Here is a 25,500-nt window from a genome sequence, read left to right as displayed (position 1 = left end):
ACCTATAAATCAGAGGCTTTAGTAAGGATCAAATGCATGCATAACCAGTAAATAGGAAAAAGTTTATAATATTGTACATTATCTATCCATTCAGTTCCATTTAACAGAATTTTACTGAGCTCAGACCCTATATGCCAAACACTACATTAGATTAAAAATGGTTATTAAGACAGAGGTCTTCCTCTCAAAGAAGTTGGAGAGAAAAAAAAAACATAGTGAGAATACTTTGATAGTATGCAGAGTGCTGTGGGAGGCACATTTGGAGGGTTCCTGAGTAAGTGGGCCTAGGTTCAATGAGTCACGAGGATGAGAAAAATTCATATCATAATAGAAAGTGGGAGTCAGCACAGCACCATAGCAACATAATTCTCAGCCTGTTAGTGACAGCTCTCCATATGGCTGCTGGTTCATGTCCTGGCTGTTTCACTTGCAATCCAGCTCTCCACTTACAGCCTGGTAAAGCAATGGAACATGGCCAAAGTATTTGGGTCCCTGCATCCAAAAGGAGACTGAGAAGAAGCTTTTGTCTCCTAGCTTGAAACTTGCTCAGCTCAAGCCACTGTGATCATTTGGGGAGTGAATCAGTGGATAGAAGATCTCTCTCTAACTCTACTATTCAAGTAAAGAAATAAAGGGGAAAAAAAAGCAAAAATGTTTGCCAAAAGCAGCACTGATGTTCAAGGCAAAAAAATCAATAGTGCAAACATTCAGCAAATGTCCATCAACAACAAAATGAGTACATTGTGATAAACTCCACTAGAACTGGAATAAATTGTGTGTCATTTGATAGAATGCATTAAGAACATAAGATCACGGGCCCAGCACGGTGGCACAGTGGTTAAGGTCCTCGCCTTGCACACGCCGGGATCCCATATGGGCACCGGTTCTATCCCGGCAGCCCCGCTTCCCTTCCAGCTCCCTGCCTGTGGCCTGGGAAAGCAGTCAAGGACGGCCCAAAGATTTGGGACCCTGCACCCGCATGGGAAACCCAGAAGAGGCTCCTGGCTTCTGATCGGCATAGTATCAGCTGTTGCGGCTCACTTGGGGAGTGAATCATGGGACGGAAGATCCTCTCTGTCTCTCCTCTCTGTATATCCGCCTTTCCAATAAAAAATAATAAAAATAAATCTTTAAAAAAAAAAGAACATAAGATCACTACAATGATATTTTTGCAGGAAATTCAGAACCTGAATCTAAACACATGGAAACATCAAACAAACTCAAACTAAATACAAAATAACTAACCTGAAATGTTCAAAAGTAATAAAGTCCACAAAAGTCAAAAAGAAACTAAGAATCTGATCAGACTAAAGGAGACTATTAAGATACTACAAATAAATTACCACAGGTGACTCAGCTTTGGATTCCCTAAAATAAAGGACAAAATCAAGACAACTAATGAAACTTCAGTGAATATTAGAGGTAATAAAGTATCAACACTAATTTCCTTATTTTGACAGTTGGGTTATAGTGATACAAGAAAAGGTATATAAGAGTTACAGGCAGCTGTAAGCAGCTGCTTAGGCTGCCTTGTACCTAGGGAAATGCTACACTGCTGGGAGAAAAGTGGCCAATAGCTGGTGGATATTCTGGGCCTGGTTAATGCCAAATCTGTGTTGATTATACCAGCATGCCAGCATAGCTGCTTTCTTTTTTAGATATGCAGGGAAGGTGGGGGACATCAGGCTGGGAAATACCACCTTTTCCCCCAGGCATGCTGCATGCCATTGGGCAGTAGGAGAGCTGCATACTACCCAGGGAAGAGAGTAGGGAAAATGTTGGAGCGGGGACCAATAAAGGCATGTTCTACAGAAGGTAATGAATTCTGGAGGCTTCCATGGGCCAGGTCACTGTACTCACAGGAAGGCAAGAAAGCTGAGGTTGGGTGGTTTAGAAGGAGGAAACTGGAGGATGAGTCTGGGTGAAACCAGGCACCCGCTCCCCTGGGATGTGGGTTAGGCTAAGCAGCATTGCCTGCTGCCTCCAGGCACATGCAAAAGCTGGGGCAGGGATGGGTAGGTTAGGCTTCAGCATTCTCCCACTGAATGTCAGAGTAGAGGGTGGGCCACATTAGGATGGGCTGCAACACCCACCAGAATGCAAGAAGACTGGATTTGGGGGCATTCTTTAGGAGATCTGTGGGCTCACATCTGTGGGACTGTAAGCACCCATGCACAAAAACTGAGAATGATGACAGCCCAGGCTAGGCTGGACCACAGAATTCACCTGACACACATAGGAGCCAGGGCTGGGAGAAGCACAGACTGGGTCAGGCTACAGCATCTGCTGCCACACGCAAAGGCCAAAGGTGAGGATAGACCATGCCAAGCAGGGTCATGGCACCCATTGGCACATGTGCGATGCACTCTGGGAGCAGGTCTGGTAGGGGAACTTGGGAAACTACCCTGCTGGGCCACAGCTGCCACTGGAGAGCACAAGAACTAAGGCTGGGGGCACGCCAGGCCAATGAGGCCAAGCAACGTTGAAGCACTTGTCAGCATTTATGTGGGCTGGGCTGGGCCAGGATGGGACAGGACACAGCACCTACTAGCATGTGCAAGAGCCAGAACAGGGTGTGGGCCAGGCCAGCCCAGGTTGCAACACCTACCAGAGAGCACTGGTTTGGCGCAGGGGGCGGGGAGGAAGGAAGGTGGGAAGAAGAGGGGGGTCATGCCAGGCTGGGTCGCAGCACATGCCAGCATGCACAAGATCTGGTGTTGGGAACGGGCCTGGCAGGGCAACTTTGGGAACTAGTGAGTCCAACAATGGGAGATGGGAGCATAGAAGACTAGTCAAGGCTATAGCACCATTGGCATATTTGCAGTCTGGGTCTGGGGGCAGTCAGACTGGGCTAGGCATTTTTGAGAGTCAGAGTGGGTTGGACAGGCTGGGTTAGGCCATGGCAAAGTCACATGTGAGCCAGGACTGGGGGTGGGTCACAGTGGGATGTAGCACCAGCCAGTAAAAGCTGGAATGGATACAGACTGGTTGAGCTAGGCTGCAGTACCCATTGGTGAGTGCCAGCACTGTGGGGCTGCCATGTCAGGCTGGGCTGCAACACCCACTTGCAGATCCAGACTGGGAGCAAGCCTGATAGGAGAACTTAGGAAACTGCCCCCCTGCCCAGACTTCAGCTCCCACCGGTCAGTACAAGAGTCAGGGTTGGGAGCAGGCATGGTAGGGGAACATAGGAGAGTCCCCTTTTGGGTAACTGCTTCCACTAGTGAACATAAGGGCTGAGTCTGGGGGTGGACCAGGCTGCACTAGGCTACCATACCCACTGAAGCACACATGAAAGCCAAAATGAGTACAGCCTGGCCAAGTTAAGTGCAACAACTGCTGGCAAGAGCCAGGACTGGATGCCAAGTTGTGTCAGGCTGGGCTATAGTATCCCTTGGAAAGAGCAAATCCAGGGCTGAAAGCAGACCTGGCAAAGAAGTGTGGGCACTCCCTTGCTGGGCTCCACCTCCTCTGGTGAACAAGAGCCAGGGCGGGGGGGGGGGGGGGGAGGGAGGATAAGCTCAACATGGCAGCAACACCCGTTGACATACATGTGAGCAGGGTCTTGGGCACCTCAGGCTGAGCTAAATGGTAGCATCCATGGAATGTACAAGAGCAGGACAGGACAAGCTAGGCCACACAGCACCTGCTGTCATGCATAGAAAAAATGGGACTAGCGTGAGGGCATGGCACTCGGTGGTGTGTGTGTGAGCACCAGGCCTGTGGCAGGCTAGACTGGGAAGATCACAGCACCCAATGGTTTACATAAGAGAACAGGCTGAGGGTGGAACTGGCTGAGCAGCTTCATCTATCAGTATGTGCGTTGGCTGGTGCAGGTGAAAGACCAAACCTGACCCTGCAATGGCTGGTGCACACAAGAGTCAAACTTGAGGACACCCTAGGTGAGTTTTCTTGAGAACTCCCCAACTGAATCTCTAGACTTAGAGAAAACTTGCAGAGAAACAGAACATGGTCACACTGTGTTTGAAGCTCACAATATGCCTAGACTTCAATTTTATAAGTTAACAAATTCTATATACTGGATTAAGAGCACAGGTTGGTTTCCTGTTAACTTCTAAAAGGAAAAGAAAAGACTAACAGACACTGGAGCTAAGTATCAGAATGATTTCTACTATGGGAAATAAACTCCACTCAAATAGCTTCTACAACAGTTTGCCAACATCTTTAACTTCATTAGAGGTCTTTGATCATTCAAGGATGAGCTAATTCAGTAATTTACTGACAAAGATTCATGCTAGTTCTGACCTTCTACAAGTGCATCATCAGTAAACTAGGTTATCTTCTAATTTTCAGGCTGATCTCAAGACAGCTGCAACTGTCCTAGATTTACAACACATGGGAGAGAGCTGTTTGTTTCATCTTATGCGCCCCTTTCTTTCTTATATGTGATATTTTAAAAGTTGTATTTATCTGACTTGAAAGAGTTAGAAAGGGAAAAGCAAACATATCTTCCATCTGCTGGTTCACTCCCCAAATGGCCACAATGGCCACTGCTGTGCTAGTCTGAGGCTGGGAGCCAGAGCTGCTCCCAAGTTTACCACATGGTGCAGGGCACAAGGACTTCAACCATCCTTTGCTGCACTACCAGGTACATTAGCAGGGAGTTGCACGAGATATGTAGCAGTCAGAACTTGGAATCAGACCCACATGAGATGCCAACAACAGAGGCAGAGGCTTAATGCAATGTCACGGTACTGGCCTTAACCCCTCTTTTCCTAAACAAGGAAAACTTTTCAGAAGCCTCCAAACACTGTTCCATCTTTTTCAGCACAAATTGCATCATGGTATAGGCACAAACAATTTTAAAAGGAGAAGCAAACCACAGTGATCAGCTCAAAAGTGGCACCAATGCCACTGAAATTTTTCTGAAACTTAATGGTGATTTGCTTGGCTGTCACAGAACTAGAAGTTGCCACTAGCACTTGCTACAGATGCCCAAATCCTACAAAGTATACATTTTACAAGAAAACACACCCTCTAAAATGTCAACAGAGATAACATGAATAAATACAATAAAGAAGTCAAAGAAAATGGTCAGTCAACAACACCAATGTCTTCTGCAGATGTTCATACTGAAAAAACACTATTCCTACTATAAATTGAATACAGTATCAAGTAATGTCACAGACAAGCAAAAACAATATTCTTGTTGCAGCTGCAACAAGAATAAACAGTTCAGATTGAGAAAGAAGGAAGAATATTTTATACTATCGTGGTGTTTTCATAATTTGCCACAGTCAATAAAAACAGAGGTAATATTTTAGTGCTTCCTTATGCTAGTACAGTAAAATAACACATGTTTAGGTGAGTCAGTAATGGAAATTGATGCTCAAAAACTGTTGTTTTTAACTCAAAAGGAAATCTTGGCATACGCGCACATTATAATCACAACAGCCTAAAAGAGACTTAACTTGTAACTTTGAAGTCTTCTATATTAAGACCAAAAAACTCTCAAAAACCTGGGCTCAGATTAGAAAACACCAACAATACAAAATATAAGTAATATTAAAGCATCCCCACTGAAGAGTCATTAAAAGTATCTAGCATATTTGTTCAATATACCTTCCTCCAATTTTTCCCAGTACTGATATTCATCACAGTACAAGCATTAATCATTAGTTTAAGAAGAAACTAAGTATCTTCCTACTATCCTCTACTAATACAAAACACTAATTCAGAACAGAGCTCCTAGATTACAATAATTGATAGTTGACCCTAAGGAAAAAACAAGTATGACCTTGAAGAAACCCACATAGGTCACTCACAAATCAGTCAGCTCACTATCAGTATGAAAAAGCAAAAAAAAAAAAAAAAATCAATTCTGAGTAACACAAATCTAGGGGTTCTGGAATTAACAGCACAACATTGTAACAGTATCATTATGGAAATCAAATTATTTCCTGAAGAAGCACAGAACAAAACTACCAAGGGAATGTAACTACATTCAATATGGAAATACGATGAAATACATACTGCTAAAGCCTTGGAAAGCTTCGCTCTAAATTCATTGAGGATGATTGCTACAATGTCCTTAAGAGGCACAAGTGCAAAGCCATCTTCCAAATAGACTTTTCTCCCTCGAAACAAATCCAGAGCATCAGCAAACGGGATCTGAATTCAAATGGAAACAAGAAAAACAGTCAGCACTTGTGATAATGACAATTTTTCACTGTCTTCATATGTAGCATGTCTAAACAACAAAGATAAAAGTATCAGTACTAGCAGATTCAAATAAAAAAATTTTTAAAAGACATTTTTACTTCTTAAAACTAAACAAAGGCATTAGGAAGGAGTAACAGCACAAAAAATAAAATTTCACTTCAGGATGTGAGGAGAACGTGCCCTGCTCCAATGTTGGTCAGTGTAGGCCAGTACAGCTACTATGGCAGTCAGTACAAAGAATGCTAACAGAACTGACCCAAGTATCCCACTTCTGGAGATATATCCAAAGGAAGTAAAATCTACATATCACCAAGTAACACATAACCCTTTATTTTTAGCAGCACAATCCACAGTAGCGAAGACATGGAAACAACCCAGACGCCTGTTGAAAGAGCAATGGATAAAGAAATTGTGGTGCATCTATTCCATGGAATACTATTCAGCCATTAAAAAGAATGAAAGTCTACCATTTGCAACAAAATGGTCCTAACTGGAGATCATGACGCTCAGTGAAATAAGCCAATAGCAAAAAAAACATGAATATCATGGCTTGTCTGATATAAGGTAATATCCACGTAAGATTCAAGATAAATAAATAAGTAAATGTGAATGTACATGTATTCATCTAGAGGAACTCTATAATGGAGATTAGTAAACCAGAAAGTGAAGATATGTTACAGTAAGTATCTCTAGTCTCAAATAAAAGGAGGACTTCCAATGAAACTGTTAAACAAATCTTGAAAACAAGATAACTAGACTTTCTACCATCGTCTGTACCTACAGTGCCATGATACACTTCAATAACAGAATGTCGAACTTGTGACTGTCACTGAAGACTACATTATTGTAGCAGTATGGGAGAGAATGATAGAAGGGAAGAGGAATAGGCGGGTGGAAGAAAGAATCCCTGTGCCTATGGAACTATATAATAAAAAAAATTAATCCAAACAAACCAAGCTAGAAAAATTTTAATTCTTAGTCCATGAATCTACAAAACACTAATCCACAGGATTTCAAACTCGTATCAACACCTTCCATACCACATTCACCTTCCATGAATTTTCCCACATTTTATTCTCCATCAAACAGAAACCTAATTTGTAGATAACATATTCAGCTCTGGATACTACTTGTAAATAAAGTATTTCCAAATATCCTTCATTTATCTTTCCTTTCTGTTTGTAGAGAAATATGTTATAAATGCTAACTCATCACAAAGACATGGAAATAGCATGCTTTCAGTTTTTGCAATTAAAATAAGCATTTGTCATAGGCATTCATTGTTTTAAAAAAAAATCCTACTGAAATATTTTTAACTCCTTTGAACTATCCTGAAATTGTAAGAGATGAGGAAAAAAAATGGTATCAGTAAACTGAACATGACCTTCACTCTCCAAAGTAACTTCAGTCCTTTCTAAAAACAAGATTTAAAAAAACAGATACAAAAAACATATCCCCTGATTCCCTATATTTCCAAGATGGAGTAAAGAGTGAACACAATACATCTACAATTCTTACATATCCAATAACACTTCGTACTAGCTTTTGATTAACTGTTTGTTGAGCACAACACTCCTTGCATTCAAAGACATCATCATTTAGTTGAAACCTGACACAGGAAATGAAAGAGCTCTACAGGACGCTACTGTGTGTAATTCCACACAAGAAAAGAAGTTCACATAGCACATTACTACAAGAGTGGCTTAATGAGTTCCAGTCCAAGCCCCTGCTACCAGCAAATCAAGACCTAAGATTCCATCAACTCAATAAAGGCTCCTAAATCTCGGTGGCCAGACCTGTAACACTAGGAGAAGAGAGGAAGAGATGCACTAAATGGCCCTCGTCAGTTCTTTCATTAAAATATCCCATGATCCTAGCTTATTAGGATGGTCACAAGGGAAATAAAAATGCCTAAGCAGAAGCAAAAGTTGTTGTGATAGCAGAATAATGGGAGATGTGTGGTATGGGAAGAATAAATATTAACTCCAACACTAAGCTTGAAATGCTAGCCAAGTGATAACCCAACATATAGAAGCAGAGAGACCAGACTTGGCAAATGAATGTTAAGGCAGTAAACTACTAGCATTCACAAATAATGATCACCATAGCATTTTCAAAGGCAACTGTAAGGTAGCAGTAATCAAATTGTTAACATTAATTTCAACCATCCTCTCTTCTTCTAGAGCTATTCATTCCAAAAACTTTAAATGGGTTTATACAAAGTAGACATCTGTGCTGAAAGGTGAGGGAAACCAAAGTGGCTCCCCAGAGATACTGGAATCTGAGCAGATGAAGGAAGAAGTGCCCACAGGCAAGCAAGCAGGTCATCAGGGACAGTGCCCAAGCAAAACCAGAGACACAATGTGCAGCAGCAGTCCATGGCATGATGTCAGAACACAAGAGCAGCAAAGAGGATGGCTTCCAAATAAGGCAGTGATTGCTGGGAGTGAGCTGGAGGGGATGACCCAGCACAGGATACACAAGTCAAACCAAAGCAAAGAGATCATGAAGAGAATGGCCTGCAAAGGAGGTCATTGCCAAGGCAGGGCTGGGAGGCTGTCAACAAGACAGACTGAGGGCACAGCCTTAGGGCAATAAGCGTGAGATCTGTATGAGATAGAACTGCTATAGTGATGAGAGCTATACATACAGGTTACTTAAATGCATACACAAAGCTCAACATGACATAGTTAAACCACAGGAAATATTGTAAGTGTTTACATACCTTATAAACTGACTCCAATTCCAATTGAGTCCCACTTAAACTTGGTGATGAGGCAATAATCTCCTGTTCTCGCTGAATCTTATCTTCATCACTTATCTAAAAGAAAACATTTTTTAAAGATTTAATTTATTTTTTTTATTGGAAAGCCAGATATACAAAGAAGATGATCCTCCGTCTGCTGATTCACTCCCCAAGCGGCTGCAATGGCTCGACCTGTGCCAATCTGAAGCCAGGAGCTCAGAGCCTCTTCCTGGTTTCCTTTAGGGTGCAGGGTCCGAAGGCTTTGAACTGTCCTTGATTGTTTTCCCAGACCACAACCAGGAAGCTGAATGGGAAGCAGAGCTGCCGGAATTAGAACTGGCGCCCATATGGGATCTTGGCGCGTGCAAGGCAAGGAATTTTAGCCATTAGGCTACCGCACACTGGGCTGCTGAAAGAAAACATTTTAAACTGTTCAGTAAATTAAAAGTTCTCATCCACTTTCAACAAAATAGCTTCCTGTTATGGTGAATATACTTATATAAAACACATTTAAAATCTTGGTATCTTCAAGCATTCCTAACATGATTACTAAATCACTATCAGTAGTGCAAGGGAAAGATGGAAGAAAATCTAAAGTCAACATACCGGCAAGCTTTTACTCTGCTCATTTCTGAAGAAATTTATGAAAAGAATGATAGCAGATAAACAAAGAAGGGAAACAGTAATAAAAATTCAGACACAATGACTATGAATAAACACAATCCCAATTCATTAATTACGTTAGCTTATTAAAATACTTATTTGAAGTTAAGAATATCTTGCCTCTAGCTACCTAAGATAACACCTAACTTAAAACATTATTTTTAGGGGGAGCAATTATCAACCTGAAATAACAGGTCTTAAAAAAGTCAAAACTGACACCTTTGAATAAACTCTTTAAGCCTTTACAAAGAAAAATAGACCCATGAATAAAGATGAAATATGACGATGACAAACTAATTTATCACCTGACATCCAAGTTTCCATCAATAGCTGCCTAAATAGTACTTGTATACCAATAATATGGAAGTAGTACATTAACTGTGAATATCAAAAATAATAAATGGCAAATAACATATTTTCTCCCTACTGAGAGTTAAACAGATTTAGAATATACAAGGTTGAAACAATTTTTGTGTGGGGCACATTATCAAAGATCTTAAAAGATGCAGAGATAACATTTTCAGATTAATCTTAGTAAATATCAGGTCAAGAATAAAAATAGAGACTGTTTTTTCATCACTGTGTTAGTCACAATAAAGAAAACACTGAATGTCTAAAAACATCTGGTTTAATGAACCGCAGAATAATCAGCCATTATAATAAAGCAACTACATTATTTATGTCAACTTCTTTACAGAAAACAAAGAAAATAAAAAATTAAAAAACAGCTTATTTAAAGTAAAGAAGGATACCAGAACTGGGCCCATACAAAACAGGATATGTGACAAGAGACCACAGCTCAAACGGCATGGGGTCATCAGAAAATCCCCAACCTTCAACTTTGTAAGGTGATCCCTTATTCAAATGCCCCACGCATATGGCAGAGCAAACTCAAATCTTCTCTGGATTAAAGTACCTTCATAGTATGTCTCAAAGCATTCCTACCAATAAATTTTCAAGTACAATCTCAAGCAAGTTCTATTTTATGACAAGGGCACACAATAAAACTATACTTAATGATCAAAACCTATAGAAAAAGACTCAAAGTATATTTCTACAAAGTAGCATAGTTATTACCTATATAAGACAAGCCCAATGATATCTACATAAATGAGAATTTTTTAAAAAAAAAGACCACGCTTTGTAAAAACTTCTAGAAAAAAAAGCTTCTAGAAACAGACAAAAATTCAAGGACAGAATTTTTAAAGCTCAATGGAATCATAAAAAAAAAAAAAAAGCTTTAAGTTCCAAAAAGCATGGACTAGGTAATTTAGACAGAACCATCTACTAACAGAAAAGTTGACAAAGCATCAAAGTTCCCCTAGTTTATCCAGGAATTACTAACAGGAAAGATCAATCATTAAAAGCTCACATATATATGTGTTAATTCCATTCTCATCTACAACCTTGATGGACTTAAGTAGAGGAAACCAGTTTCCAACTATCCAGTGAGTCGCAGACGTCAGATCCAAGGTTTGAATTGAAACTGTCTTGGACTAGCAGTGACCCCAGGCACACAACAGAAACAAATAAAACCGTTCTAGAGCAAAAGCACAATCCTTCCAAGCCTCAATACAGCCCTCCAAATAATATTCTAAACATTAATTCCAGCAAACAAAATTAATATAGCACACAAAGACAACTCCATTAATGAGCCAGATAGGCAAGAACAAAAATATTAAGAAATTGAAAGAAAAATCATACTATTCACAGATTATATGAGTAGTATACCTAGGAGATCCATAAAAATTCAGACAAATTATTAGAACTTTTGATCTTGAGAGAGGAGTTAGTGGGTAGTAGGCAGTTAGGGTATTCTGGGTCCCTGAGTAAAAGAGAATTTCCCCACCATGTCTTGAACTCACCAGGGCACGTCTCTTCCAAGGGACAGAGGTGCTATTAGCATATCAATTCCCCACCTGAAGTATCGGCCATTACCTTGGCTATTGTGGGAGGGTCTCAGGCTGATCTCTTTATCATTGAAAGGAGTAATACACATCTGCCTGAGGCCTGGAATGTCCTATGTCTGGTATCTCTGTGACCTTTTGTCCCAAGGCCAGGTACCTTGGAAATCAGGAACTTTCTTTGTTTATGGAGAAACATCTTTGAGGGAAACCTTTAAAAGGTGCATTCCCCACCATTAATACGGGTTTTGCTTCTTTGCCTCCTGCCACTATGGCAGAGGACTAGGGTTCTTCTCTTCCTGCCACTATGGCAGAAGACTAGGGTTTTTGGGTTCTTATTTTCCTGCCGCTATGGCAGAGCACTGGGGTCCTTTTCCTCCTGCCACTATGGCAGGAGGTAAGGGTCCTTTCTATCTCAAAGCCCCCTCCCGTCACTAGGACGGGAGTCTTCTCTTCTCAACTTTCCTAATAAATCTTGCGTTAAAACTAAACTGTGTCCGCATGAAAATTCTTCTTTCCTGCGAGACAAGAATTTGAGGTTGCTGCCATACTCGGAGTCAAAATTCCTGCAACAATCTGATTGAGGCCTGAATTTAAATTTAGAGAAAACGAATTATAATTCTATATACTAGCCACAAAGTACAATAAATTTTGGTAACAGAATCAAAACTAGTATGCACCTAACAATTATTCTAACAAAAGTTAGAAACCTCCACAAAGAAACCAAGAAACCCTAAACTACAGAAACCGGGGAAACCCAAGTATCATAGCCTTCCCTAGATATGCTCCACAAAAATTATAAATGTATCGATTCTCCTCACATTGACTTACGATTATAATTACATACAATCCCAAACAAAATCACAGTTGTTCTTGTGTATCTCTCTGCAAACATATAAAAGTTGATTCTAAAATCCATATAGCCATGCAAAGGGCCAAGAACAGAGGAGACAAAAGACAAAGTCAAACTAACAGAAAAATAAGCAAAGAGATGAACAGACTCTTTCACAAATGGGTTTCATTACTAGGGTCAATAAACACATGAAAAATTATCAACCTCATCACAGAAATTCAAAATAATACCTCAGTGAAAGCCTCAATGACTTTCTATTACATAGAATTGAAATGGCTAAAATTTAAACATGAAAGTATGTCAGTGAAGAGTATGGAGAAATAAAAAATTGCATACACTGTCAGTGGGAATATAAATACTGCAAGCCAGTTTGAAAATGAATCTGGCATTGTCTTATAAATCTTGCGTTGTCCGCTCCTAGTGTGCTATTCCATTCCCAAGTATTCACACAAGAAAATAAAAACATGATTACAAATACTTCTACACAATCCTATTTATATGGAGGTAAAACTTGCTTGCACTGTTAAAGATCAACAGAGGTCGCCTCTTAGGAAGCAGAGACAGAGCTTTATCTAAGAGGACCCTAAGGAAATGTTCAAGACAGCACTGTTTTACATACTAATGAGTTTTAGCTGCACACATTTATGCATTTGTCAGAATTAATAAATATACACATGAGTGATAAACTTCATAACATGTAAAATTCACTTTTAAAAGAATCTGTTAAACATCATATTTCTCTTAATTTTTCTGAATTGTATGCATAGCATTTCTTGGGAAACGCAGGACATAGATACTAAAGAAAAACAAATTGTAGACTCTAGGTTGTGAGCATAAGTGGATTCTTTCACTCAAAGATTCTTGCAACTTCAGTGATGTGTGAAATGTTCAAATACTTTGGGGGACAAAATAATACAATGAAGATACCACTACAGTTCTAAAATTAAGTCAAACAACACAAAGGAAAACACAATACGAGAATTTTCCATATCAGGACAGCAGTTTACATCTCTGCTAAAAACATTTCAAATAATTTGTTATCTCATGAATAGAAGTAAATATGCACTATAACTTGGAAATTCAACTCCCAAATATATACCTGGAACATAAATCAGCAAACTTTCTCTAGAAAAGGCCAAAGAGTTAATATTTCTTGCAGGAGGACATTGTGACCCTAGAGGGTCAGCGAGCACAGGTTTACAGTTCATTGGATAATAATCTGCATGAGAACAACCGAATGGCTACCTTTTGTATACCTGATTGGATATCATTTGTATAAGAACAGTTGAATGGACAGAGTGTGTGTGTGTGTGTGTGTGTGTGTGTGTGTGTGTGTGTGTGTGAGAACACTTGGAATATACAAGACAAAAGGAGTTCCAAACAAGAGTATGGAAACAGTTGATGGCTTTTGTTGCTAAGCACAATACCTCCTCTCTTAACCCACATAACCCTCAGTGTATAAAGTTTGAGGCCACTAATAAACTTCGGCTTTGACCATCAGTCAGGGTCCACGTGTGTTATTATCGGCTCCGTGCACCAAATCCAGCAACAATTTCTAAGCTTTGTGAAATGTGCAATCTCTGTCTTAAGTACTTCAACTGTGGCAACAAAGAGTCATCAATTTTGGGTCATCAAATGGATATCGCTTTTAGAAGAAAACTAGATGGATTCTAAGAGGCATATTGTATGCAGCTGTCTCATGTCAAATGCAGTCTTCATTTTCTTCCCCAACTACTTAAAATTCTAAATGTCATCCACAACTCACCGGCCAGTTAAAAACAATGGCCACACTTTGCTGATTCTTAGAGCAACAGACTGAAAACTAACATTAATGGGCAGGTCAAGTCCCAGCTGTTTTACTTCCTATCCTGCTCCCTGCTAATGTGCCTGAGAAAGCAGTGGAAGATGACCTAAGTGCTCCCCCCACCCATATGGGAGTCCCAGAGGTAGCTCCTGTCTCCTGGGTTTAGACTGGCCCAGCTTTGGTTGTTGCCGCCATTTCATGTCTGTCTCTTCTTTTGTCTCCTCACTCTGTAACTCTGCATTCAAATAAATAAATCATTCTTAACTCAAATGGTCAACACAAGAAAGTGATTGTTAAAGTTAGATCAGTGGCTTCCTACAGGCAAAAGAGGGAGAGTACCACAGGAGAAGTTTCAAGGGTAACATCAGTGTTTCATTTCCTTGCCTGGATGACAGATTAATGTTCATTAAGAACAATGTATTGAACTGTTTATGTTTTATATACCTTTCAGGACATGTACTATACCTACTAATTTTTCAACTGTTAAAAAGTGAAATAGAGGTAAATGATTTCTAATAATTGAATAGTCTGTCAATAAAATTATCTTTTTAATCAAGGAGTCATGCTTATTTTCACGGAATGATTAGGTTTACAAAAAGTCCATATCAAATGTAAGTACCTGTGTGCAGCAGGTTGGCCTGCCCCTTGTGATGTTGGAATTCCACATGGGAACACTGTTGAAAATACCAACGGCTCTGCTTCCAGGCCAGCTCCCTGCTAATACACCTGGGTAAGTAGTGGATGATAGCCCAAGTGCTTGGAAATTGGTCACCAGCCAGTTACAGCCCTCTGGCTTTGGACAGCCCAGTCCCAGCTGTTACAGCCATTTGAGAAGTGAACAAGCAGATGAAGATCTCCCTCTAAATGTCTATGTCACTCTGCTTCTATATTATATAATTCTAGCAGAGACTATTGATAAAAAATTATTTTTAAAAGAAAGTAAGTTATTTATTTGAAAGGCAGAGAGGGAAAAAGAACTCTCATCAGCTCCTTCACTCCCAAGTACCTACAGGTACCAAAACCATGAGTCAAGAACTCAATCCAAGGGGAAAAAAATTCAAGTACTTGAGTCATCACCACTGCCTCAAGTCTGCATTTACAGACAGCTCAAAGAAAGAGCCAAGAGTCAGCAGCAGGCTACGCCAGTGTGGGACATGGGTGTCCTAACAGGCATCTTAACCAGCATGCCAAAAGCTTATTCCACATTCCTTTTTTATCCTGGCATATGTTTCATTGAATTTCCCATTTAGCTACTTCATGTTCTGAATATTACATAAATAATTTTAATTTCTAGTTGTTTACTGCTTTCTTGCAAGAATTTTAGTTTATCTTGCAAGATAGTGTTTATCAGCCTAAACACAACTTTTAGATGAATTTAAGTCTTTGTTTCTAACCACTAGTATTAGTTAAGAGCTTTCTGTTTCCAAAAAAGGTAAAAATCCAATGAAACTTTGGTTTTCAAATATATTTTTCAAGATGAAAACCTTCATTCAAAGGAAATCATACCTGGAAGAGTATCACTTTGCACAAATTAAAAAAAGAAAGACCTACTATAACTGAGGTAGGCCGGGAAGCAAAGCACCACTTTTCAACCTACTACCATTCCATTCCTACTTCCACCTATAACACATTTCCCCAACACACAAAATAGTTAATGGCAAAAACAGTACATAAAGCAAATGATGGCACCACTCAACAGAACAGCCAGCTAGCTAACAGCTATTATACCATGCTGTGATGGCTCCAAATGTGTACCTACCAGTAGTTATAAGAAAAACTGAAGTGCAGTATAAAGGATGAACTTCATAAAAGTGTCAATCTGTAGACTACTCAGCAGCCAATGAAAGTTGAGATCCAAATATGGTATACGCTAGCTACTACACTAAACATCTTACTTCTCCTATTGTCATTTAGTCTTTCCAACAACTCTACAAAGCAATTATTTCCTTTGATTCACAACTAATTAATATGAGTAACAATCAAACTGGATTTCCAAGGAAAGCATACCTCAATCTAAAGTCCAGTATGCTAGGAAATCTCCCATAAATAAATAAATAGGAAAATAAATAAAAAGGGAGCAGGTAAGTCCAGTGTGGGTGCGTTCACTTGCCACATGGGAAGACCACATTCACATACTAGAGTTCCAGCTGGAATCTCAGCTCTCCTTTTTTCCAGCCTAGCCTCCTCCTAATGTGCTTGGGAAGCAGATGATGTACAAGTTCTTTAGCTCCTGCAATCCTTTCAGGAAATCTGGATGAAATTTCCAGCTCCTGGCTGCAATCTGGCACAACTCTTAAAGTTGAAATAACTTGGGGAATGAACCAGCATATCAAGGCCTTTCTTCCTGTCTCCCCCTCTACATCACTCAGGCCTTTCAAAGAAACGTTTTTTAAAAGATTTTATTTTTATTGGAAAGTCAGATATATAGAGAGAGGAGGAGAGACAGAGAGGAAGATCGTTCCTCTGATGATTCATTCCCCAAGTGACCTCTACAGCCAGAGCTGAGTTGATCTGAAGCCAGGAGCTTGGAGCTCTTCCGGGTCTCCCACATGGGTTCAGGGTCCCAAAGCTTTGGGTAACCCCTGACTGCTTTCCCAAGCCATAAGCATGGGGCTGGATGGGAAATGGGGTGGCCAGGATTAGAATTAGTGCCCATATGGGATCCTGGCATGTTGTGAGGCAAGGACTTTAGCTGCTATGCCACCGTGCTGGGTCCTCAAACTTTTTAAAAGAAAACAAAAATCGAGTATTGTGGTACAGCACACTAAACCCCACTTAACAGACCCACATTCCACATGTGCCTCTGACTGAGGCCCACTCCCACTTTCAACCCAGGTTTCTGCTGATTTTGGCAACCTGAAAAACAGTCAACAATGGCTCAAATCCTTGTGCCCCTGCCACTCATATGAGAGACACAAATGGAATTCTGCACCTACCTGTGGTCTACCCAAGCCCTAGCTGTTAAAAGCATTTGGAAAATGCCTTTGTCATTTCTGCTCTGCCTTTCAAAAAAGTAAAAATAAACATTTTTTTTAACTAAGTGAAATACATTACTTTGCTAAAGAGTTGAACAAACAAAAAACATCAAAAGCAAGGAAAGATCAACTCCAATTTTTTTTTTTTTGCTTTGATCCATTTTTGGTAATAAAAATATACAGATACTAAAAATGCAATGTAAGTCTCACGGGTAAAAAAATCTGAAAAGATGTCAGTACAAATTACAAATAATCAACCCTCATTCTGAAGAATTTAAATTGAGGTTTAGCAACAGTAAATATTTCTATTACAGCCAACCTCAGAATATTCTGCTTCAGTATTTGTTTTGTTTACATCTATCTCTGCTGACAGGAGCTTCTGTATTTAATTGACTATCTTTCAGTTTGCATTTCATGCAAAAAGTGCTCTGAAACTCAAATACACAACTAGACACACACTAATGGAAAATATACAGGGCTTTATACAGGGCTTTGAAAAGCTTCATAGCAAAAGCATACCATGTAAAAACTATCAATGGATTTCACAAATTCTTTTGCAACAAAATATTCTTGAGTTGCATTTTCAATGAACTTTAAGTACCCTTGTATTTGAAAAGACATAATTATGTTTTACAGCCAAGCTGTAATTCTCAGTATCTGATGAAGAAAGAAATGTACCAGGGAGACTAGGCACAGAAGAAGTCTCTACTCGACTCTATTCTTGCAAGACATTTACATTTTCTGTGACTATCCAAGGTAAATATAAAAACAGACTTCAATTTTTCTCTGTGAATATTTACAATTAAAGTTCAATATGCATGCCTGTGCTTCCCACCATTACTGAGAAAAAAAAAAACTATAATGGATTTGTCTTTTATTACTCCAAACAGCAGTGACTAGATCCATCAATACTGAAACTGAGGTCAAATATGTTCATCTCAAGGTCTTTTTTTTATCTACTTACTATAACTACAAAAAGTATCAGTGTAGTTGAACATGCAAATGCTTGTCGCAGTGTTACTTTAGGTTTGACCCAAACAACTCTAACATCAACTAACACGACACCACTACAACATAATCTAGTGTAACACAGTACTCTTCCCTAAATGTATTAATGCTCCACATGTAGTTCTAAGCACTGAACTGCCCACCAAGCAAATGTCAGGAAAGCAGCTGAAGCACACATTAGGGCAAATGCTATACAACAGCATGAGTTAGTTACAACAGACTTCATTCATCTGAATACAAAGGATCTTCACAAAGTTGCTAAAAAAAAATACTTATTACAAGAAATAATTAGGCACAGGAATTCAAACATTTTTGCACAAAAATAAACTTATCTTTGATTCTCATTCTTCATTCATCTTTCTAAGTGCTCTCTGAATCTTCTGTCTAAAATAGTTTTCAGAAATTTAAGAACCTAAAAACTAGTAGAGGAATAGGTATTGTGGCACAAGAGGTTAAGTTGCTACTTGGAATGTCCACATTCCATTTCAAAGTACTGGTTGGAATCCTGCCTGCCCTGCCTCTGACCCAGCATCCTGAGAGTACATCCTTCAAGACAGTAGATGGTGTCACAGGAAATACATCTCTGCCACCCATGACAGAGACTGGATAGAGTTTCACACTGCCACCTTAGGATTCCCCAGCTCTGACTATGGTGAAAATTTGGTAAATGAACCATATGGAAAACCTCTCTCTCTTTCTCTCTCTCTCTCTCGCTGTGTGTGTGTGTGTGAGAGAGAGAGAGAAAGAGAGAGAGAGAGAGAGAGAGAAATAGAGAAAGAGTATGAGAGAGATTTGGCCTTCCGAGTAAACAGAAATTTTAAAAAAAAGACTAGGTTAGACACCGTAATAAGATTTCTTCTCATTGATATCTAACCCTCCTCCTGCAAGAAGCTTACCTACCCTAACTTAAATTAGGAACTATGGAAAAATTCTAAGGAATTCAATGTTAGTCTAATCCTTTCACCCAAAAGAGTTAAGTGCAATCTAAGTCATGCACATCTTAACTAAAAATTTCATATTACTTGGTGCTTTATACCCTCTGAGGAAATCTTCAGTTTTTCTTTGGCAAGTTAAAAATCTCATCAATTTCTCACACATATTATAATTCTCAACTATTTCATTATAATTAAAGTTTAAATAGCCAAATTAAGAAAATTCTCACTGAAACATGTAGGATGACAATCTCAAGCCTTACTAATTGGTACAAACTGTTACCGACATGTTTACTTCAAATTTTTAAAATAATCTTGAGGGGCTCAAGCATGTGATCCAACAATTTTAATGCCAGCATCCCTTTCAGAGCACCAGCTGAGTCTCGGCTGCTGCACCTCTGATCCAGTTCCCTGCTAACATGCCTAGGAATGCAGCTTATGATGACCCAATTATGTGAGCCCCCATCACCCCTGCAGCAGACACCAAATGGTGATCCTAGCACCTATCTGTAACCTAACCCATTCCTGGCAGGCATGGAAGTGAAACAAAAGATTGAAAAGCTCCCTGGTGCGCCAGCTCGCTCTCTCTCTCCCTCCTTCCTTTTCACCTTCCCTCTCTCCCTCTCATATTCCAGGGACAGAATTCTGCTTTCTTAAAGAAGCTCATCATTTCCTGGAAACATCACCATCTATTCTTAGAATTCATCTAGTCGGGCCCGGAGCGGTGGCGCAAGTGGTTAAGGTCCTTGCCTAGCACGCCCGGGATCCCATATGGGCATTGGTTCTAATCCCGGCAGCCCCGCTTCCCTTCCAGCTCCCTGCCTGTGGCCCAGGAAAGCAGCAGAGGACAGCCCAAAGCTTTGGGACCCTGCACCCGCGTGGGAGACCCGGAAGAGGCTCCTGGCTTCTGATCGGCATAGTATCGGCCGTTGTGCTCACTTGGGGAGTGAATCATCGGACGGAAGATCTTCCACTCTGTCTCTCCTCTCTGTATATCCGCCTTTCCAATGAAAAAATAATAGAAATAAATCTCTAAAAAAAAAAAGAAAAAAAATTCATCTAGTCTTCCTAAAGCATTGATGACTTGCTATTTAACAAGTACTATTTCCCAAAGACAGGATCCAAGTGATAAGTAACACCCTGCTCTCAGGAAGCTTCCATTTGGGTGGATGGGACAGATAGTGCACGAGAAACAGGAAACCACCAGGCAGCAATCCACAACAAAAATTAAACAGAGGGAGGTATCATGAATGAACATACTTATTCTTCCAGTTGTGTGAGCAGTTAATATCTCTTCCTGATGAAGAAGCACTTGAAAGAAAATGTGAATGAAAAGCAGTCAGCCACATCAAGCCTTAGGTCAGAGCATGTCAAGCAGGGGTCACAATGCAAAGTTCCTACCAGGAAAAGGGCTGCTGGCAGGCTGGAGGAACAGAAAGGTGGCTGACAGAGGGCAGTGGCAGGTGGGGGGAAGCGGGAGAAGTGGTTAGCGGAAAACAGGCCTGGGTGAGGCAGATAGTTACCGGTAACATGCACCAAAGAGACGCTGCAAGCAGTGCAAAGAGCTGATTTAATATAATTTGTAAAACTGCTCTTATGCTAAGGATAACATGAATTGCAAAATGTTAAAATGGAATAGAGAGCAAGAGAGACACCATGTAACAGCCTGAGAGCTAAGCAAAAGATGGTAGTATGAACTAAAAATACTATAGTTTTAAAAAAATACTGAAGTAGACAAATCTGGTGTACAATTTAGAAAGCACTGAAGGGTTGCTAAAGAAGGGGTGGAGAAAAAGCTCCCCAGGTTTGGGGCGCTAATCCTGGGAAGATGGTGAGGCACGTACTGATTGTTCTCCTAGATCGCAATTACCCTTTGCTATTCATACTACTAATGCCAACATTCAAATAGTAAAACAAATTAAGTATGGAAAAACTGCCTAAAATATCTAATAAATGAGAAAATAATTGAGAACAATATATTTTATCACTAAATTAAAAATATGTGGATAACACAAACACTGAAAGTAAATGCTGGATTTTTAGTATTAGTATTTCTATTCCTAAGAAATATGGCTTTTGTAATGGTAATAAGTATTGTGCTCTAGAACCAGCAATCTGTTCAATGTGCTATAGCCTAGTCATTAATCTTACTAATTAAATTCTTTTGACAGTATTCCCACTGACAGCTGAGAGCTACTCGTCCTCCCATCAAACAGACCTGCCCTGTGGCTGCTTTGAACTGGCACAAGCAATGCCATGCTTGGCACAGAGCAGTCTTTGAAAGTTCTGACAGCTTCTGTCTTATTCTCTTAGAGTCCCAGGAACCCAGCAGGGTGTCGTCTTTGCAAAGTCATCACATAGGCACCAGTCATGAAGTGACTACCTCATAATATGAATATCCTACCTCACACTAGTGCCAACCCTATAACCCCACCATGTCAACATGTAGAACAAAAAACTATTCCATGGAGCCCAATCTGAATCATTGATCTTCAAAACTGATAGATAATCAAATGGGTACTACTAGAAAATATCTGCTTCATTTAAATATTTAAAAAGTAGGGGGCAGGTGTTGTTTGCGGACATCCATATACTCTATCCGAATGTCTGGGAGTCCCATCACAGGATCCCAAACCAGGTTGCTGCTCAAACACCTGAGAAAGCATCGACAACAATCCCAGCGCATCAGTCCTTATCAACAATGTGGGAGGTCCAGAAGGAGTTTCTGGCTACCAACTTTGGGCCAAGCCCAACCCTGGCTGTTCCAGGCATCTGGGAGATACACCAGCAGATAGAACATCTAGTCGTGTCTCTCGCACTGCCTCTCTCCTCCCACCTGCTGCCTTTCAAATAAACAAAACTAAATAAACATTTTTTTTAAAAAGGGAGGACCAAATAATAGATGAAAATCTCTAGCAAATGCACAAATAGATAATAAAGAAAATAATTACCACAGTGTGGCTTGGTAAACAAAAACAAGAAGGTATGGTCCTGCACTCAAATTTTTGCCATTTATACCACTCTAAAATATTAAAATTTAGTAAATGAATGATAATTTAATATCCTCACATTCCAATTAGCTTATTGACATTTCAATACAACTGCCACCATTCAAAATAAAAATCAATTGTCTGCTTACTATAATACAGTTTATTTTCAAACCATATAGTCACATTTGAACTATACTTCAAATGCACAACAGGAAAGATTAATTACTGTAACTGAAACACATTTATTCCCTTCTGTAAAACTTCTATTTATTTTATTTTATTGGAAAGTCAGACATACAGAGAGGAGGAGAGAGAGAGAAAGATCTTCCATTTGTTGATTCATTCCCCAAGCAGCTGCAATAGCTGGAGCTGAGCTGATTTGAAGCTAGGAGCTCAGAGCCTCTTCTAGGTTTCTCACATAGGTGCAGGATCCTAAGACTTTGGGCCATCCTTGACTGCTTTTCCAGGCCAAAATCAGGGAGCTGGATGGGAAGCAGACCTGCTGGGATTAGAACCAGCACCCATACGGGATCCTGGTATGTCCAAGGTGAGGACTTTAGCCACTAGGCTACTTGTTAGGTCCCAAACTTTTTCTCTTTAAATGGGTAATTTGTATAGGAGATTTTGAAAGTCCCCTAAATAAATCAAAATAGCATTAACTCCTAAACTGAACACTAGAAGCTCACAATCCAAGTGGACACAGAGGACATATATGTATTCCATTCTATCCCATTTCTTTCAGCACCTTCTGTGAGCCAGGTACACGCTGATAACAGTGCAAAAAAAAAAAAAAAAAAAGTCACCTAAGCAGAGAACAGACTTAGAAATGATGGTAGGCTGATTCGACTAACTACTAAATCTGAAAGCATCAGCTGCTCACAACAGAAGACAGTTTCCAGCATGCAAGTGATGGGAAACAAAACCACCGTGGAGATTCAGTGTCCACCAGGCATAGAGTGAGGAGAAGGAGATGAAGAGGAAACATTCCTGATCCCTGCAGGGATAAGGCGGGAGAAAACCATCGCAATGTTTCAAATGGAAATCTACTGCCTGGCCACAGCACAGCTCCTCCTGCAGGCTTTTTTCAATGGGCAGCAGAAAGGAAAGTACACTCATCAGAGCCAAGGAGAGGCACAACGGAAATACACAGCAGGATCCTAATTTCAGAGCCCAGTTCAAAGACTGTCTGTCCATTCAACTATACATAAACAACTACAAAAAGGCAATGGCACTGGCTGAGGCTTACAGAATGGCAGCACAGAGACTATGGGTCAAGAGGCCATGTGACATGGAGAAGCCAAAGTTATGTCGCTTCCAATCAACCAATATTTCTACACCTATCCCTATCACTTAGGGAAAATTGCCAGCCAAATTTTAAAAAAAACCCTGTACCAGAAAAAACCAGATATTTTTGCACCAAAAACACAAGACATTGCCTTGTACTTCAGATTCTCAGTTTCAGGGGGCAAGATGGCAAAGGAAGAAAAAAACAAACAAGGGTTACATCCTGTTACATGAATCCTCAGGATACTTTCTCCACATCAAACTGAAACTCCAAAGAGGACATTCTCAGGAGAAAAATGGACTAGAATTGCCTCACCTTCTGCCTCCCACCCACAAAAGTATGAGAAAATAAGCAACCTGGGTGAGATCCGAGCACTAACAAGAGAGGCCACCACTGCGACAAGTTAAGCCGTGGCCTACAACACCAGCATTCCATTTGAGAGTACTAGTTCAACCACCCAGCTAAGGTATCTGGAAAGGCAACCCAAAACTCTTGGATTCCCTGTCACCCACATGAGAGACCCAAACAGAGCTTTACACTCTTGGATTCTGCCCGGCCCAGCTCCAGCTACTATGGCCGTTTAAAGAATAAACCAGTAGAGAGGAGATCTCTCTTCCCTCTCTAGTTCATTCTCATTCTCATTCTCATTCTCTCTCTTTCTCTCTCTCACACACACACATTTTCTTCAAAAATGAAAAAATAGCAGACACAGGTGTGTCATGGCATTGCCAGGTAATTCTCCTCTTGTGATGCCAGAATCCCATAAGGGAGTTGATTCATGTCCTGGAAACTCCACTTTCAATCCAGACTTCTGCATCATAGCTTTTCAGTAGGTGAGCAAACCCAAGGGTGATAGATCACTTACAAGCTTTGTGAGGTCTTCCTCATACACTCACACCAACACTTTGCTCCCAATTTGGGAAATATCTATTGACTTCTGGGACAGTCAAAATGGTCTCAAATTGAACTCATAATATCATAATTCATCTTACCATTTACCCATTTGAGATTTTATTCCAGTGGTTTAATATGAAACATTAGATAACTTTCTGCTGTTAACTCCAGAGCCAGTAATATTTTGAGGCAAAACTTTAACAAATAGTAAGTATGTTTTATAACTAAAGGGACCAGAGCTCTGCCCCCTCCAACTCCACCCAATTCCTTATAAACTAAGCTAACCAATACTTCAGAATTTGCAACTATTTCATTAATTCTAAACCATTTATTTCGGGCACTAAATTAACTGGCATAATGCCTGATTTCCTCAGTTTTCTGCTGCTGAGCTTCAAACTTCTTTATGACATCTCCCTTATTTTACTGTCTGCAATAACCTTTCAGAGCATAATTAAAAGGTTTCCCAAAGTCAATCTTCTGAGTTCCAACTGACAAATCTTTCCCAATGCCAAAAAAAGCATTTTCCTTACCCATTTTTTTACAACATAGTTTAATAGAAATCTGTTCAACTTTGCCTGTATCAACCTTTTACAGGCTGTAGCATCCTCAACATTTCTACAATAATTGGAAGAAAGGCAGTCAAATTCTGATTCCCAGAAGATGTGATAATGACTGAAGTCGCCCAAGTCAAGCAGCTTACACAAAAACAAAATAAAAAGTTGGCTTTGCTTAACTAGGAAAGAGAATTATACAACCTTGCTCAGAGTGTCATGTTTGTGACAAACAGGACTAGAAAAACAATAAAAGCTAAAAAGGTTTGCTGTGATCTTAATGCACTGCAGAAAATCAAATCTTTGACAATCAAATTTGATTAAGTCAGGTATTATTTAGTTTGTATTTCTATCAAATACTTAAAAGTAAATGGTAGAGTAGTAGCTACTCTATGTCTAGGGGTGTATGTACCAAGAGATGCTAAGAGATGTGTGTGTGTGTGCGCGCGCGTGTGTGTGTGTGTGTGTGTGTGTGTGTGTGTGTGTGTGTGTGCATGTGTGGGGGGTGTGTGTGTGTGTTTATGTGTGTACACACATGCGTTCCTCCTAATCTTTTATGATGCAGTTAAGACCACTTAACACATCTAACTTCCAAGATGAAGATGAGAACTTCCTTCTATTAGTTATCCTCTTAACCCAAGCTATAGCACTATCCATAATTACAGACGTACAGGATACAAATACAAAAAAAACAGTCCTGATGCCACTCAGG

General features: G+C 40.0%; 1 protein-coding gene across 1 annotated transcript in view; it reads right to left on the bottom strand.

Annotated features, from left to right (window-relative positions):
- Window positions 1-25,500, bottom strand: part of PRIM2 (DNA primase subunit 2) — a 270,527-nt gene that overhangs the window by 205,292 nt on the left and 39,735 nt on the right. Inside the window, exons 6-7 of the mRNA XM_040983590.1 lie at window positions 8,909-9,004; window positions 5,995-6,132 (exon numbers count right to left, since the gene is read on the bottom strand). Of these exons, the coding sequence (XP_040839524.1) occupies window positions 5,995-6,132; window positions 8,909-9,004 (234 nt within the window). The remainder of the gene's footprint in view (window positions 1-5,994; window positions 6,133-8,908; window positions 9,005-25,500) is intronic.

Source organism: Ochotona curzoniae, unplaced genomic scaffold (assembly GCF_017591425.1).
Source record: "Ochotona curzoniae isolate NIBS_2020 unplaced genomic scaffold, NIBS_Ocur_1.0 contig_3819, whole genome shotgun sequence".
NCBI classification, from domain to species: domain Eukaryota; kingdom Metazoa; phylum Chordata; class Mammalia; order Lagomorpha; family Ochotonidae; genus Ochotona; species Ochotona curzoniae.
The sequence above is the reverse complement of the archived record's forward strand: the minus strand, read 5'-3'. Positions and strand labels throughout refer to the sequence as shown.